Source organism: Platalea leucorodia, assembly GCF_965183815.1.
Source record: "Platalea leucorodia genome assembly, chromosome: 9".
NCBI classification, from domain to species: Eukaryota; Metazoa; Chordata; class Aves; order Pelecaniformes; family Threskiornithidae; genus Platalea; species Platalea leucorodia.
In genome coordinates, this window is record NC_138831.1 from 7,475,694 (window position 1) to 7,490,690 (window position 14,997).

The 14,997-nt window shown below is 47.2% G+C and overlaps 1 protein-coding gene across 4 annotated transcripts in view; it reads right to left on the reverse strand.

Moving 5' to 3' along the window:
- Positions 1-14,997, reverse strand: part of CADPS (calcium dependent secretion activator) — a gene marked incomplete at both ends in the record, with an annotated part of 223,892 nt that overhangs the window by 174,675 nt on the left and 34,220 nt on the right. For all 4 annotated transcript variants that reach the window (XM_082322562.1, XM_082322559.1, XM_082322560.1 and 1 more), the window contains one exon: positions 2,865-2,978. In XM_082322562.1, the coding sequence (XP_082178688.1) occupies positions 2,865-2,978 (114 nt within the window). The remainder of the gene's footprint in view (positions 1-2,864; positions 2,979-14,997) is intronic.

The following is a 14,997-nucleotide window of genomic DNA, read 5'->3' on the forward strand; positions in this document are numbered from 1 at the left end:
TCATCCGCTCCAGGTGCCTTTGGCCTGACCCTGTGCGACAGCGCTAATGACTTCCCATACCCGCCAGCACCAGCGGCTGTTGTTATCTGCGGTCCGCACTCTCGTCGGAGGGGTGCCGGCACTGTGAGCAGAGGGCCATGACTCCCCATCTCCCCTCAACCCCGATTTATCCTCCCCAGATGCAGAGCAGCAGCCAGCAAAGGAAAGGAGGGCTGCGGCTGGCAGAGAGGAGGCAGGCGTGGGGGAGCGCCAGTCAGACACAAAGCAGCAGAAAAAGACCGTGAAATAGGAAGATAAAAAAAGATAAAAGAGGTGTTTTGTCCTGCAGAGTGAGCTGCTTTCTTTAGAAAATACCAGGTGAATCACCCAGCTGTAAGACTGCCTAGTAGGACTGCCAGGAGTCAAGAATTGCTGGAGCAAAATCCTAGCGTGGGTGCCTACACCGGCACACGCAGAAGAGGACCGGCCTCCGTGAGCTGGGTCAGGCATCTCCTGCCACGTCCATGGATCGGCCCCCCGGGTCACGCATGGTCCTGGCTCTATCTGCCCACAGCAGAGTGGAAATGGGCCTAACAAAGCATTTCCATAATACCCACTGAAGGGACTGCTGCATAAAGTGTTGGTTGACAGATGAAGCTTTACTCATTAGAAGTAAAAGCACATGAGACAGGCTCTCCGGGAGCACCTGTTGGAGCGTGCTGGGCCCATCTCGCACGCATGGATCTGCAGCGTTCCTGCAGGCACAGCGGTGCTTTGCAGACCAGTGGTGGAGCCTGCTCAGCTCACTCAATCTTTTAATTTGATAGCAGCCTGTGAACTAGTCTGAGACTGGCAATCACACGCTTACCCCTTGAGAGAAGACTTAACAGCAGAATGTGACCATGCAAACACATCCACGGCAAGAGCAAACGCATCCCTGACCTACCATGTCACCTCTTTCTTTCTCCAGAAAAAAAAAAAAAAAAAAAATAATTTCCCAGGTAATGATCCTATTCTGCACTGGCAGTAGCTGAAGCCCTTAGAAACACCAGCCACATCCTGCACAGAGATGGCCAGTTTCAGCTGACCAAAAAAACAAGTTTTAGTATTTTCCAAGCCATCATGCAGCTTTATAAGTCAGTACCTAAATCCCGATTTCTAGATAGCGTCCATCCAAGGGACTGTTAATTGCACAAAACTCTGAGATTTGCAGGAGCTGAGATAAGCAGGTTCTGCCGTGATTGCGCCATGGCTGGACCAAAGGTGGGTACCTCTCTGCAGAGCCGGGCGGAGGGAGAAGACCATCAGCAGGGAACACTGCTCAGGCTCTGAGAGGCGGCAGAGGCTTTCTGCTGCGAGGCTTTGCCTCGTGCCACCCCAGATGGTGCCGAGGAAGACACACGCAGCCATGCTACAGCTGCACAGAAGCTGCAAGTACCCGGCCGTAAATTACAGGAGACCAACAGTTAAAGAGAAGAAAAAGAAAGTTGTACTAAAGGACATAGAGCAATGCATTATGCTTTTTGTGGCCTGTTTTAAGTAGGACAGAGCAGGTGGAGTGTCCAGTTGAACTGAAGACACAGGGTTTGCAGACATCTAGTGCTGATCAAGTGCTCTTTGCACGTTTGATCACTTGAGATAATTATAGAGCGTAGGACTTCTGGAGCTGGTCAGGACACGCTTTCAAACCCACCAGTGAAACAGGGATGTATTTTGCCTGGTTTTAAGCAGTTTCCTTTTCCTGCCCAATAGTCTTATCTAAACAGATCACGCTGCTCTTACATCCTAAAATACAGCTCACGCCATCTTGAAAACTTTCTCCGAGAGCATCTGTTCAGTGAAGCTGTGATAAACTGATGATCCCTTGGCAATTTCTTTTCTGGTAAGAGATGTAAATTACTCTCAGCTTCCTTCCTGTACAGAGAATGATGGAGCAGTAACTACTAGTCCGGTTTAATAGAGTTAATCCAGAGATAATTTGTGCTTTCCTTACACGGAAGCAGCTGCTGCCATTTTTTATAGAGTTAAAATTCTCTTCAGTTTTAGTATCTGATTTTGGTCCCCTCTTAGATTCCACTTCCAAAGAAATATTTTATGTAGGCAATTCAAAATCTTCACCTTTTATGACAGAATAGCTCTAGGGAGAAAGAGAAATGGTTTGCAGAAAGGCTAGCAAAAAAAATAAGTGACGCTCCTCATACAAATCACAAGCACTGATTTCCTTCAAAACAGAAGCTCTTTCCTTCCGAGAAAAGATCTGAAAGGCAGCATTAAGGGCTGCGTACAGAGAGGTGCAAAAAGACAGACATGCATAATTATTCTTTTGCACAATTATGAATGATGCTTCGTGTTCTTTGGTACCATCTAGTTTTGTACACCCCCCTCCCTCCCCCTTTGCTTTACAGCACTTGTCATACCAAAGAGAAAAGACAAGACTCTTGCTGAAAATCCCAAAGTCAATTAGACACAGCGCAAAAGCTTCAGCAAGAACTGGATGTGCTGCCCAGTTTTCTCTTGATATTTTTCATAGGGAGCACATGACATTTATTTTACATCGTGCCACCTTTCTTGTTTTAGAGTACACTGTTTAAAAGTATCAGGAAGATATTTTTCAGCTTAAAGGAAGGACGATCCTCCTCACAATCAAGCTACAGGATACTCTATGGTGTAGGGGTTGCCATGGTTCCCATATGGTTGCATGCTTAAACCCTGAACCTCACAAACCTTGTGATGTATCAGACATCAGGTGGGAGAAGCCTTGCACTTGCCTTTGTTTTGTGCTTTGTTGACAAAGGGCAAAGAATCCATTAGTTCAGGATTCGACCCCATCTGTGAATAAGGGTGAGAACAGGGATGCATATGAATATTGTGCCGTCTCTCCTTACCTCATAGTAGCTCTGGACAGCATTTATAAATGCTTCATCTGCCACAATCTGGGTTTCTCCATTGAGAAAAGCCTGGAAACGATCTTTGATTGTCTGGAGCTGCTGCTTACTTATCTGCAAAACATGCAAAAGGAGAAAATTAGTCAAGAAAGGTGTATGTAGGAGGAAAAAAACCTACTAATTCTTCTGCAATATCTTATCGGGGTGCTTACAATGTGCACATCTGCTTTCCTTTGAGGACAGCAGCAATACATGGGGAATCAGCCACGGGTTGATACACACACACGTGCACTCTTCATCCTGGCAAGTTCGTTTAAGCATCGTGAGCACCTAAACTCACCCTGAGCATCATTTCTAAACAACTCTGCTGCAACAAAACGTGCACAAGACTTTTACCACTTCAGGTATACCTAAGTCAAAAGCAAGCTGCTGTATGGATGCTCAGAAGAGACTGTTTCAGTGCAATCTCTTCCCCATTTAGCCTCTCCTCCCCTTCAGGAGATGAGGTTTCATCACCCAACGGGAAGCCTTGCAAGCTGGCTGTTGAGACGGCACTCATCAGCACTCCGGGGCCTTGGTCCTTCCTTGTTAGTGTTTTTTTTTCTTGTTCATTTCTTTTGGCTTGTCACATATAAAACACCAGTCAGGACCAGTGCTGAAAGAATTTAATGCCATTTAATGCCACAGAAATCATACGAGGGCAAACCTGTTCTCCTTATCCTAGCACAGACTTTCTCTGCTGTCTCTTTGCTGCTCAAAACAGTTTCTGCCCAGCATACAGCTGGTATAACTTACAAGGCAATTCTAATTTTGGCACAATGACATCAATAGAAAGTTTACAAGGGTTTATTCCAGCCTTGTAAGATAACATGCCATTATTTTGCCAATTTATCTGTCAGTTTAAAAACAGATATAGCTAAAACCCCCCACCTTTTCAGCTTGCAGTGCAGACAAGGTCACAGCAGACACATAAGTCATGTACCAGCAATGCGAACATAACGTCTTAAGATGCAGATAACACTCATGCTGAAGGGCTGCAGGGATTTAAATGTAGCTGTGCCTGGTTTACCACGGGGCTACTTCAGGTTTGAGGATAAGAATTAATTTAGACAAAAGAAAAGGAAGCAAACAAGATGTATATATGACAACTTCAAACTTAAAGGGAAAACAGAGCAGTAAGAATTAGGACAACTATTTCCTAATGACCAAAAGGTCTAGAGGAATGCTTTTTTCTTACTGTATGCCAGCAGAAGAAACCAGCCCATTACAATGGAAGAGAAAAATAAAATTAATGGCTCTAAGTGTCTAAATGGCTTTGAATAAAGTATCAAAAACTACAGAGATCCAAACAACTAGAGCATAATGAAGCCTAGTAAACACAGCTAGTGACAAAAAGCAGGAGAGGGACCACTTGGAAAATGCAACGATAAATATCACTAGATCTAGATGATGCACCACGCGGGGTGTTTAGGGACTGCAGTAACGAACATCATGAATACTAGCAATTAATTCCGCAACACCATGCTGAGGAGGGTTAGTGAGCAATGGCAATTTGATGTGATAATCTGGGATTAGTTTATCCCGGTGCTTATGGAGAGGTGTTCATCAGAGTCACATAAAGCAAGACTCAATATGCTCTGCTTCAGAAAACATGGCACAGCCTTTGCCACCCTTGTGGGTGCTGGAAAGACGGGTCATTCCCACCCCCAAAACAGCAGCCCAGACTTCACAGGGTCTGACACATGCAACAAGGCTCAGCATCACAGGGCTGGAGCAAGGACCGTCCCTCTAACCTGGCCCACCTCAGCCTTGGCCACCATCTGCAATGAGCCCCGTGGAAAAGCACTGCCAAGAGCTCCTGGCTTTAAGGCTGGCAGGATCTAATTTTTGGCTCTAAGAGTCCATCTGCCATGTCAGGCACCTAAAACCCTTTGTGGTGTTTGCCAATAGCACCCTAGACATCATGAGCCCTTGGGCAACACGCACAGCATCAGACGTAAAGCAGGCTCCAAATCTAACCGAGCTGATGGAAGCTCCTGACGGAATTGAAAAGAAAACTGGGTCAGTGACAAGAGGAGCCAGAGACAATGTAGTGATCAAGTGGGAGAAACCTGTGGGGAGGCACTCGGTCTGTTTTTATTAAGCATTTAATTATCTGGAAGAAAAGCAAGATGTTAATTAAATGTATTGATAATTTTGTATTAGCAACCATTGTGAATGTCAGGCTATAGCTTGTGAACAACAGGGCAATAGAGGCCATAAGAAACCAAGAAAAAAAACAGGAAAACTACAGGTAACATTGAAATCAGAGTGCTGAAGCACAAGGAGAGACACACTAAGAGCACAGATACTCTGAGCCAAGAGGCTTTTCGTTTGGGATTTTAACAATGTGCATAGCATTTTTATTATTTTTTTTCCAGGTTATTTCTTAGGACAACCTCCAGAAGTCCTTGCTTGTTCAATTCCTATAATGCCATCTAGCAGCAATATTTTATGCTCCATCCTCCATATTGAATGGGTTACCTTCAAAACAAATGATGCTCCTTGAAATTCCTAGAAACTCCTGATACGCAGCTCACACGTGAGCTCCTGGGGGCTGTGGAAATGAATCATCGGATTTGCCTCTACTGGAGCATCAGTTGCCTCCTCCTCGCCCCCAAGCCCTATGCAAGTATTTTCCCTGTGCAGGGAAGAGGAGATCCTCTCTGATCACACCAGGCTGCAGCATGGCCCAGTCCTCGCCTAACGGGACCCTCAGTCTTCCGTCTCCTCCAGACTGTGAAGCAGCACTGGTGTATTGATCTGTGTCCATGCCGCTGTTATGGATGTTATCAAGAAAGCAGTCAATCTGAGCCAAAAATAAACTGCTTTCATATTAAATTTAGTTTTTGCAGCACAGCAGCAGACGCCTGGTGCAGAAAGTCAGCACCAGCGAGGGAGCGGAGGGGACCAGACCTGCAGGTCAACAAAATCTGCCCAAAATCTCCCATTTTATGCCTCTTCCCCTCCCTGTCAGGTGCCAACGGCATGACCACTGAACCCCAGAAGCACCCCTTGGGCAGCCGGGAGGCAGCACCTCCCCAGCAGAGGCTGGACCAGGGCAGGGGAGCAGCAGCAGCCCCAACGTCATACTCCAAAGCCTTTAAGCAGGGCCAAGCAATGCCACCAAGCCATCCACAGGCTTAGAAGAGCACATGCCCTGAACACTCACCTGGAAGCTTAAGTGCTTTAAAGGCAGGGGTGTTATTTTATCTCTCGCTATTAGAGGCACTGTCCTGGTTTCGGCTAGGATAGAGTTAATTGTCTCTCTAGTAGCTGGTATAATGCTGTGTTTTGGATTAGGATGAGAATAACATTGATAACACACTGATGGTTTCGTTACTGCTGAGCAGGGCTTGCACAGAGTCAAGGCCTTTTCTGCCTCTCACCCCACCCCACCAGCGAGGAGGCTGGGGGGGGCACAAGAAGCTGGGAGGGGACACGGCTGGGACAGCTGACCCTAGCTGACCACAGGGATGTCCCACACCGTGTGGCGTCATGCTCAGCGTATAAACTAGGGGAAAAGCTGGCCAGAGGTCTGCTGCTTGGGAACTGGCTGGGCATCAGTCAGCGGGTGGTGACCAACTGCACTGTGCATCACTTGTTTTCTATATTCTTTTATCATTATTATTATTTTCCCTTCCTTTTCTGTCCTATTAAATTGTCTTTATCTCAACCCACGAGTTTTACTTTTTTTTTTTTTGTTGTTGATCCTCTCCTCCATCCCACTGCGGGGGGGAGTGAATGACCGTGCGGTGTTTAGCTGCCTGCCGGGCTAAACCACAACAGGCACCGGTGATCAGCTAGAAATCCATATAAAGCAAGCCAACACCTTCTGCAGATCCAGTAAGGCCACTAAGGGGCCAATACAAATGACTTCTCATTTAGTTACTTTCCGTAGTGTGCTTACAAATAGCGGAAAATAGAATTACTTCCCCTTCGAAGCGCATCAATACAATATCGCAGCCTTTGCACCAGGTACAGCAGGAGGTGAAACCCTGTCGGGCTGCAAGCCCAACGGGTGTGAGGCTGGTGGGGGGCAGAGCCTCCCTGCCCCTGATGCAAACACAAATTCAGGTGCTATTGCACAGGAGAGAAGTAGAGAGCTGGGAGTAAGCAGGAGTACTGTGGTGGATGGAAGAGGTTTATTCTATTTACCTTCCCTCGCTTTTCCAACCCTCGCTGCTTTTCCCCACAACTGCTTTCAGTCTGCATACAGTGACTCTGGACCCAAGCGAACTCTCCCAAGTTAATATTGTGGTGTGTTTATGCAGCAGAGTGTTTCACAGCCTTTATCTGCCTAAAGCATGTGAGTACTTAAGTTGCCAGATATACACATGCATATTAAAAATGTAATTACTAGAGTCAGTCATGATGAACTGCTGGCACAGGTATCAGGCAGGGCACCCATGGAGCTTTGGGTTGGCATCCCTAGTGGATTGCATGGCTTTTTATAAGAAACTTGGCAGACGTCTTCTCCATAACGGACTAAATTATGAGGAAGAGCTCACCAGTGACTAGATCTGGGCATCCAAATGCTTCCTACCTTCTTGGTCTACTTTTTTTTTTTTTTTTTTTTTAAGAGAAACTGCATGCCCAGCACAATCTGGTGACCTCAGAAATGGGGTGGAACAATCTCTGGCACGTGTCATGTCCCTACCATGGTCACAAGCAAATCACAGAGGCAATTTCTTGAATTTGCTTGATGCACATATCAGCAAACGGCACACCAGCCTCGTCGGAAAAAGTGCTCACCAGCAGCTTTCTTGCTACATGTTATTTTTGCACATATTCCATCTGACTCAGCGCCGAATACAAACCTGAACGCAGGAGCCATGGCACTTTCTCCAGAGCTGTTCCAGCCAGCAAACAGCTGGCACCAGCTCTGCACATTGTCTCCAGCCTCCTTCGCCTACACCGGGGGAGCACAAGCATTGCAAAGAGGAGCTGTTTGCCGCAGAAAACTTTCCTGAAAAGAGTTATACACAGCTACGTGCCTCACTAATCCATCCTCTCTCCAAAATGTTTTGCTGTGTCTGAGCACACAGAAGAACTAGGACAACTGCAGATTTTCACTCTGTTCAAGTGAACTTTCAAATCTGTATGTGTGAAGAAAACAAGATGACTTGCACTCACAGGACAGTTGTATTTCCAAGCTTTGTATGATACACATCAACAGTATTAAATGTCCAAGAGCCACAGATGACATGCCCTGAAAGCTAGTAGAAAGGAGAGTTTCATAAGAATTTATAAGAATTCTTGTGTAATGTTGCAGTGAGGGTGGTCCAGCACTGAGACACGGGCCCAGAGAGGCTGTGGGATCTCCAGTCTTGCCAATTTTCACAACCTGATTGCCTGAACATGATCTGGTTTGCGAAGGAGCCCTGCTTTAAGCAGGGGAATTGGGCCAGAGACCTCCAGAAGTCCCTTGCAACCTACATTATGCTATGGCAGTACCATATCCAACAGAAGACTTGCAAGGAGAAGCCATCCTAGATTGCAGATAGCCAAATGTTTTAGGGCTAACCGCTGATTTGTCAGTGGCAGGCTACAGAATAACCCATCCACAGCTGTTCGTGTACTCAAACCAGCTAATAAAGCCATATCCATCAATGTGATGGCTGCTGGCATAGCAGTCAGATTTTAACTCTACAAGGTTTTCAAGTGGAAGGCACCCCTGTGGTAGAGAGGTGACCCCCTTTACTGCCACGCTTGAACACCTCGGATCGAGAACCGGGTGTTTCGGTGCAGTGACGCCCTTGCACCCAGGGCATCCCGCTGGAAGGGTCTGCCCTGCAGCCGGGACGTGAGGATGCACCGCAGCGCTGCGCGCCGGTCCCTGATGGCTCAGCCCATCAGTATCACCCGTGTCTCGCAGGAATCTGCTCAGCTGGGGACTGCAGGTGATTCCCAGGGGAAGCATCTCTGCGTTTTGTCTAGAGACCAGCTTACAGCACACGACCAAGAGCAGCACAGAGCTCTTCCTCCTTAGGGCAGCTGCTGTTCAGGTACCACCGCAAGGAAGAATATTTAACTGCTCACTGTGCTGTTGTTCTGGGTTTGGTTTTGTAACATCTAATAAATATTTTATTACTCCTCAGCACCAGGTGATTTAGGAAAAAGCTAAACCAACCGAATGAGCATCCCTTATCATCACGGCTTGCACATTTAGAAAACCAGCCACGACATGAACGACGCGGGAGGGAGGGAAGGAGTTGCGGGGGGCCAGAGCAGCCAAGTACTGGCCTCGGGGGAGAGGCCAGAGGCCCCAGTGATGGGCATGAGACTAGAAAAAAAACCCCATCAGGTTATTTTGCACTGGGCAAATGCATCAGGTTCTCCCTGCGCCGTTGCATCTTCCCCCTCCCCGTGATGGGAGAGGACCACACGGCGGGTGACTCACATCCCCAGCACTTCGGGTTTTAATTGCAAACTCTCCTGGGCAGACGCCGTCGCTTTGCAAATGGCTGAACGTCGCCGGCTTTTCGCTGTTAACGTAAGCGACCAGTATCAACTGCCAGTCTCAGGGAACTTTTCCCAGCTGCCTAACAGTGTATTTTCTGGTTGTTTCAGAGAAGTTTAGTATTTGTTACCGGAGAGAGCTCCTTGTGCTTTGGATTTTGATAGCCACAATACATCTTTCCAGGGATACCAAGCCAGCACGTCCTTTTCCCTTACAATCTGACCGTACGTGGATCATTGTGCACACACCCACTGATCTATCACTGTCTATACAATTCCCTCTTCGTGGGCGCTTGATTTGTTGCCTCTCTGCTCTGTCCATGATTTACAGGCCCTGGTGCACCCACACTGCCTGCCCTCTTTCCAGCCATGCTCATCCTTTGTGGATAGCAAACAAGAAAAGCACCCGTCACGTCCCTAGCCACCAACCCTAGTGCCATCTTCTCTCTCAGAAGAGATGCCCAGTTGATTTGCTGCAGAGAAAACAACTGTGCCATCACCATGCCTAGGTTTACATGCATGGAGCAGGGAAGGGCACACACAACCCCTTCCACCTGCAGCAGCTCATGCCCTGCCTGCTCAGCCCACCTGCGATGTTGGGGATGGGTCAGAGCGATGGGGACCCTCCAAGGAGCAACACTCCTACGTACCCACCTGCCCCACACTCAGAAATCAGGCTGGGTTCGGACACAAGCAATGCAAACAGCCCCTGGGTCCTTACACACCAGCCCAGCACCAATTTGCAGCTCAGAGACTGAACCAACATCTCACTCAAGCAGCCCAACAATACAAGAATAATATTTCCTGACCTAACGGTAAATGACTGCTTCAGCAACATGACCGAAGGGGTGAGAAAATCCACCAGAGCTGCCTGCAGAGGAAGGAAGCCCCGTCCTCTGCCCAGCCGCAGAGCTACCACCCAGCCCATGCCCGGCCACAGCATCAGCTCCGATCCTTGCCAGGACCTCTCGCTACCTCTGTTATTACAAGCAAACTCCAGCAGCTTTGCAGCACAAGCAGCAAGTGCTAAATGATTTTGGCACTTGCTGGAACATTTCTTTTTTAAAGAGGATCAAGTATTGCTGGATAAGTAATGGGAAGGTAAAACATCAATCCCTTTGGTTAGGCCAGTTGTAGGCACAAAGCCTCCAGATGAAGCAGAGCAGATCTCTCCTTTCCACTGCCTCAGACTGCATCCAGTAGCAGGTTTATCACAAGAGACAAAGCACAGGCTCTGAGTCGCTCTCTTTGAAACACACGGATGCTCTTTTTTGTCCTCTCAAACCCTGAGTGCGTTTCTTTTCTATGATTCACTCTGCCAGCTAGGCACACTTCTCTGACATACATGAAAGACCTAAAACGTTATTATGGCTGCTCCTACTTTCTGAAACACAGTGATGCACAATGCTAAAAGAGGAAAGCAAAGCCAGGATTTGGGATTGGGCCTTTGCCACAACGACCTTCTCCCTGGTGCTTTCCAAGCTACACCCTCCTTCTGCAACCTGCCACCACAGGGCAAGCCTAGATGTAGACACATCAAAAGATACCTTGCCACTGCCTGCTTCACTTGCTACCTCTGTTTGTACCAGATGTGTCCATCCAATGCTCACATGCCAACCCTGCATCCCCTCCCCCCCCCCCGCAAAGGGTCCCCTTTTCCATGAAGATCAACCACACTTATTGAAAAAAGCTGCTCTAACAGCTTCAGGAACTTCTGCTCCTGTCTACAAGTTTCCTCCTCCTGCGGTCTCTCTCTTCTCCTGGCTGGTCCCTCCTCTGCAGCCTGTGTGCAAGTGAATAACCCAAAGATGGAGCCACCTGACAAGAGCACAGAAAACCTGGAACTTCTCCCAACTTTGATCTTATTTTACCTAAGCAAGCCATTAGCAGAGTGAGTTTCCAGTAGAGCCAGCAGACTAAGCTAGCCCTGCTGGGTATTTTTCTGTATATGATCAAACAGATACATGCCCCTATTGTTTTACTGATTAATAAAAATATGACTTTGATCTCAGAAGAATGGAGAAGCCAGCACAAAATACAAGCAAGAAACAGCAATGATGAAATACTAGGCCAGTGACTGAGCATGGGCTGAGGAGCGATTGCTGCTGTAAGAAACCTCCCTGGTGACTTCTGCTGTGACGGGAGCCTCACCTGGTGAGCTCTGCTGGGTAAAACACATCATTGCGATCTGGCGGCTTTCAGCAGAAAGCCCAGCATCATCCTGCCTGCAGGAAAAGTGTAGCTGCTCTGTTAATAAAACAGAAAAAACAAACCCATAAAAATACTAGCAGAAATACAGCTAGCAAATAAAACCAGGAGGCAAATAGAATGGAGGCTAAGATGGGCAGAGCACCCCAACACTGGGTTGTCCCTCTGGGTGCCTGAAAGGCAGGAGACAAATCCCTTTGTTCCCCTGAGGTCTCCTCCAGGCTGGACTCTCTAGCTGGCTTCTCGCCTCCTCCCCTCTCCGGCCCAAACACTCTCCCTTGCTCCCTCCCAGTCCCCGTCACTCTCTGGTAACCTCAAGTCTCAAGGGCCATGAACGTAACCACTTACAAAGCCTCCTCTGGAAAATCCTGCTAGCAAGGGCCGTGGTCAGAGGCACAGGTCAAGTCATGTTTGCTTTGACTGGCGTAGGAGCTCTTTGCAAATGCAACAGAAATGGCTTGGCCTGCCCTTTTACTCCAACAGTGCAGTACGTGTGGTAGGTACAGTCCATTGCTGCTCTGAGACAGTCAAAAAAAACCTTAGCCCCGGAAAAAGGATCAAGGGAAGATCTTCCTTCTCCTCTCAAGCCTTACAAGGCAGTCTTGGAAAGTGATGTTTTCACTCCTTTTCTTTTGCTTTTGGATGGAAGACAACGCGTGGCCGCCTGAAGCTTGTGAGTGTTGACATGACACAGCTTCTGAGACATCACCTCGTGTACTTTCGTGCCTCAAGACCATGGTGTGCTGCACAGTGGAAGGGCATGGTGTGGAGCTGGAGAACATCACAGGTCATCTCCCATGAGTTACCCATGCCGTGTCCCTTGGAAAAGTCAGGGACAGGCTGGGCTATAAACATACCAGAATTTATATTTCTTTCAGAATATTCTGAGGACAACTTCCAGAACTTGAATGTTTTACAGTGTTACCGACAAGGAAAGTAAAAAAGTCATGTCGGGGGATGGATGCTACACATCTATTGCCCAGTGGCCACAAAGCCCTAAGCCTCCTGCTCTGTCACCAAGACAGGCAAGCAGAATCTCTCAGTTCAGTCGTCTGCAATAGATAGCTGATACTGTATTTATTTAATAATAAAAAAAAAATTGTGCAAAATTGCCTACAAGCTCTAAAAAGGTAGATTCACAAATGATGACCAGGTGCTCAAAGGAAAGAATTGTATAAAAGTGAATGGGTTTACTCAGCTGATCAATGTGGCCAGAGCCCCTTTGTCCACCACACCCTGCCAGACCCTCCTGAGGAGTAACTAACAGTGGACAACCTCTTTCCACCACCCCGGTCAGTGGTATGTGGACAGTACAGTACTTTGAAGATCAGTAACCTATGTTGCTTCCGATACTACACAAGTGTCTTGGTTATTGGACTACTTTAGAGGTTAGGCAAGGCTTGGTATATCCTGTGTTTGGATTGAAGACCACCAGGAGATCCCAGGCACAACCTAAGGACAGCTAAATATCCATAAACTAATTGCGTCCAAAAAGTGGGAGAAGGATGGGGTGGGAACAGAAGCTGGTCCATGCTGGTGGGTCCCCCATAGAAGAGGGCAGTGTCCCAGGACCCAGGCAAGTCCTTGCTCTCCAATAGCCCAGTTGTCTGCTTCTTTTGTGCCTCATCTCCCATGTGTGAAAGGAGAACACAGCACTTCACTTCCCTCCAGAAGCGGCTACACGCATGGAAAGACTGAGAGCCTCTCACAGACTAGGACGGTGGGCTATCCAAGAAAAGCAAGCTACTTTTAGGGAGACACTTTAAAACACTATATGAACTATTTTCATCTCTATGTTCCCACTCCAGGCAGACCTTACATACTGCAGAAGCTAATCGTCCTTCCTGGTGAACGTATACAGTGGCTCATGCTGACTTGAAAACATTAAACAACCAGAGCTAAAGATCTCCTACTGACACTTCAGATCTCCAAACAAAAAACCAGTCTTGACTCTTTTTTTTTTTTTTTTAAGAAAAAAAAGTATATCCACCATCACTGGAGTTATTTTTGTACCATTTTCATCATTAAACTCTGACTCTCCTCCATGTCACAAGCTATTTTAGAAACGGTTCTTACCAAGCAGAAGTGACAGACAAATGAATGGAGACTCAAGGACTCCTGGTGTGTCCGATCCTCTGTGAAAGTGCTGTTTTCAGCCTGGTAAAGTTAGCAGGGGAGGGAATATCTTTGATGGGACTGAACAAGATAGCAAGAAATGGAGAGAACCTTCCAGGCAGACAAGGCTGAAATGGTGAGACCCATCATGGGCATCCCGCACGCAGTCGCTGCACCTCGCCGAGAGCTGGGGGAACCACCAACCCCCCAAAACGGAGGGCTGATGTCTAAAACAACTTGAAACTGGGCTGGTGGGGTGGAAGGGGAAGCACACACAGGTCTGAGCAATATTTCTTTTCCAAAGAAAGCACGTTTTCAAAGCAGCCCACCAAGAAACCCAACCTATTACATGCCCGGGCTCTGGCTAAATACAATTTATTATGTTTGAAATTTTCCCTTATTCCATGCATGTGCTATGATTTCCAGGAAACAAACAAAAAGAAAGAAAATACCCCAGATTTTAAAGAAAATCTGTTTAAGAGCCAAGCACATCTCTGATCCAGTAAAAGATAAGCTGTCTCCTTCAGACAGCACTTGAAAAAGGTTCAATCAATCATTCAAGCCAGAACAGAACTTGCTTCTAGACAGAAAAACAAGAGAGAAAAGGTGTGAAACTGTAGTGCACCTCCTCCTCACATTTCCTGCTAAAGTGAGTAATCTCAGATTTTACAAGGGCATGTTGTTCGGAGCTGGAAGAAAAAGTTTGGTAAAAGGTACTTTGTTCTGAGGCAGCAAACTACCGCAAGAAAACAGAGCGTTTCAACTTTCCATCCCCACTGCCAGGCAGAGACACGGGAATATACCTTTGTATGGTGGCTGATATGTACCTGAAACAGCTGAGAGAAAATATCTGCTACATCAAAGACATAAGGGAACACAATTTGCAATAACATTGTTCCACTGGGCTGATTTATTATTATTTATTCGAAGGAAAGGCAGTGTTAGAATTACCCAATTTTTTTCCACAGCCCAGCGGACCCAGTTTATACCAGGGGGCTGAAAATGAAAGAGGTAAATCTTGCAAATTATCTGAGGCATCACAGATCACAGAGATGGGGCAAGAGCCCCATGGGCACATACCCCCGAGGCCAGTTTACCTAAAGCAAGTGCTCAGATTTCCAGGCTCAGAGCACATTCATTTGGCAGGGAAGGTTGGAGGAGCAGTGGTCTTTTCTCAGCTTTGGGCTGTAAATATAAATGAAACATAGGTAGGGAAATTGCGTTCACTATGGTGCACACGCAAGGTGTGTGCAGGTCTCGCGTTGGTGTCTGCAAAGAGGACAATTAGCTGCTTGCGTGAAATTAGGCG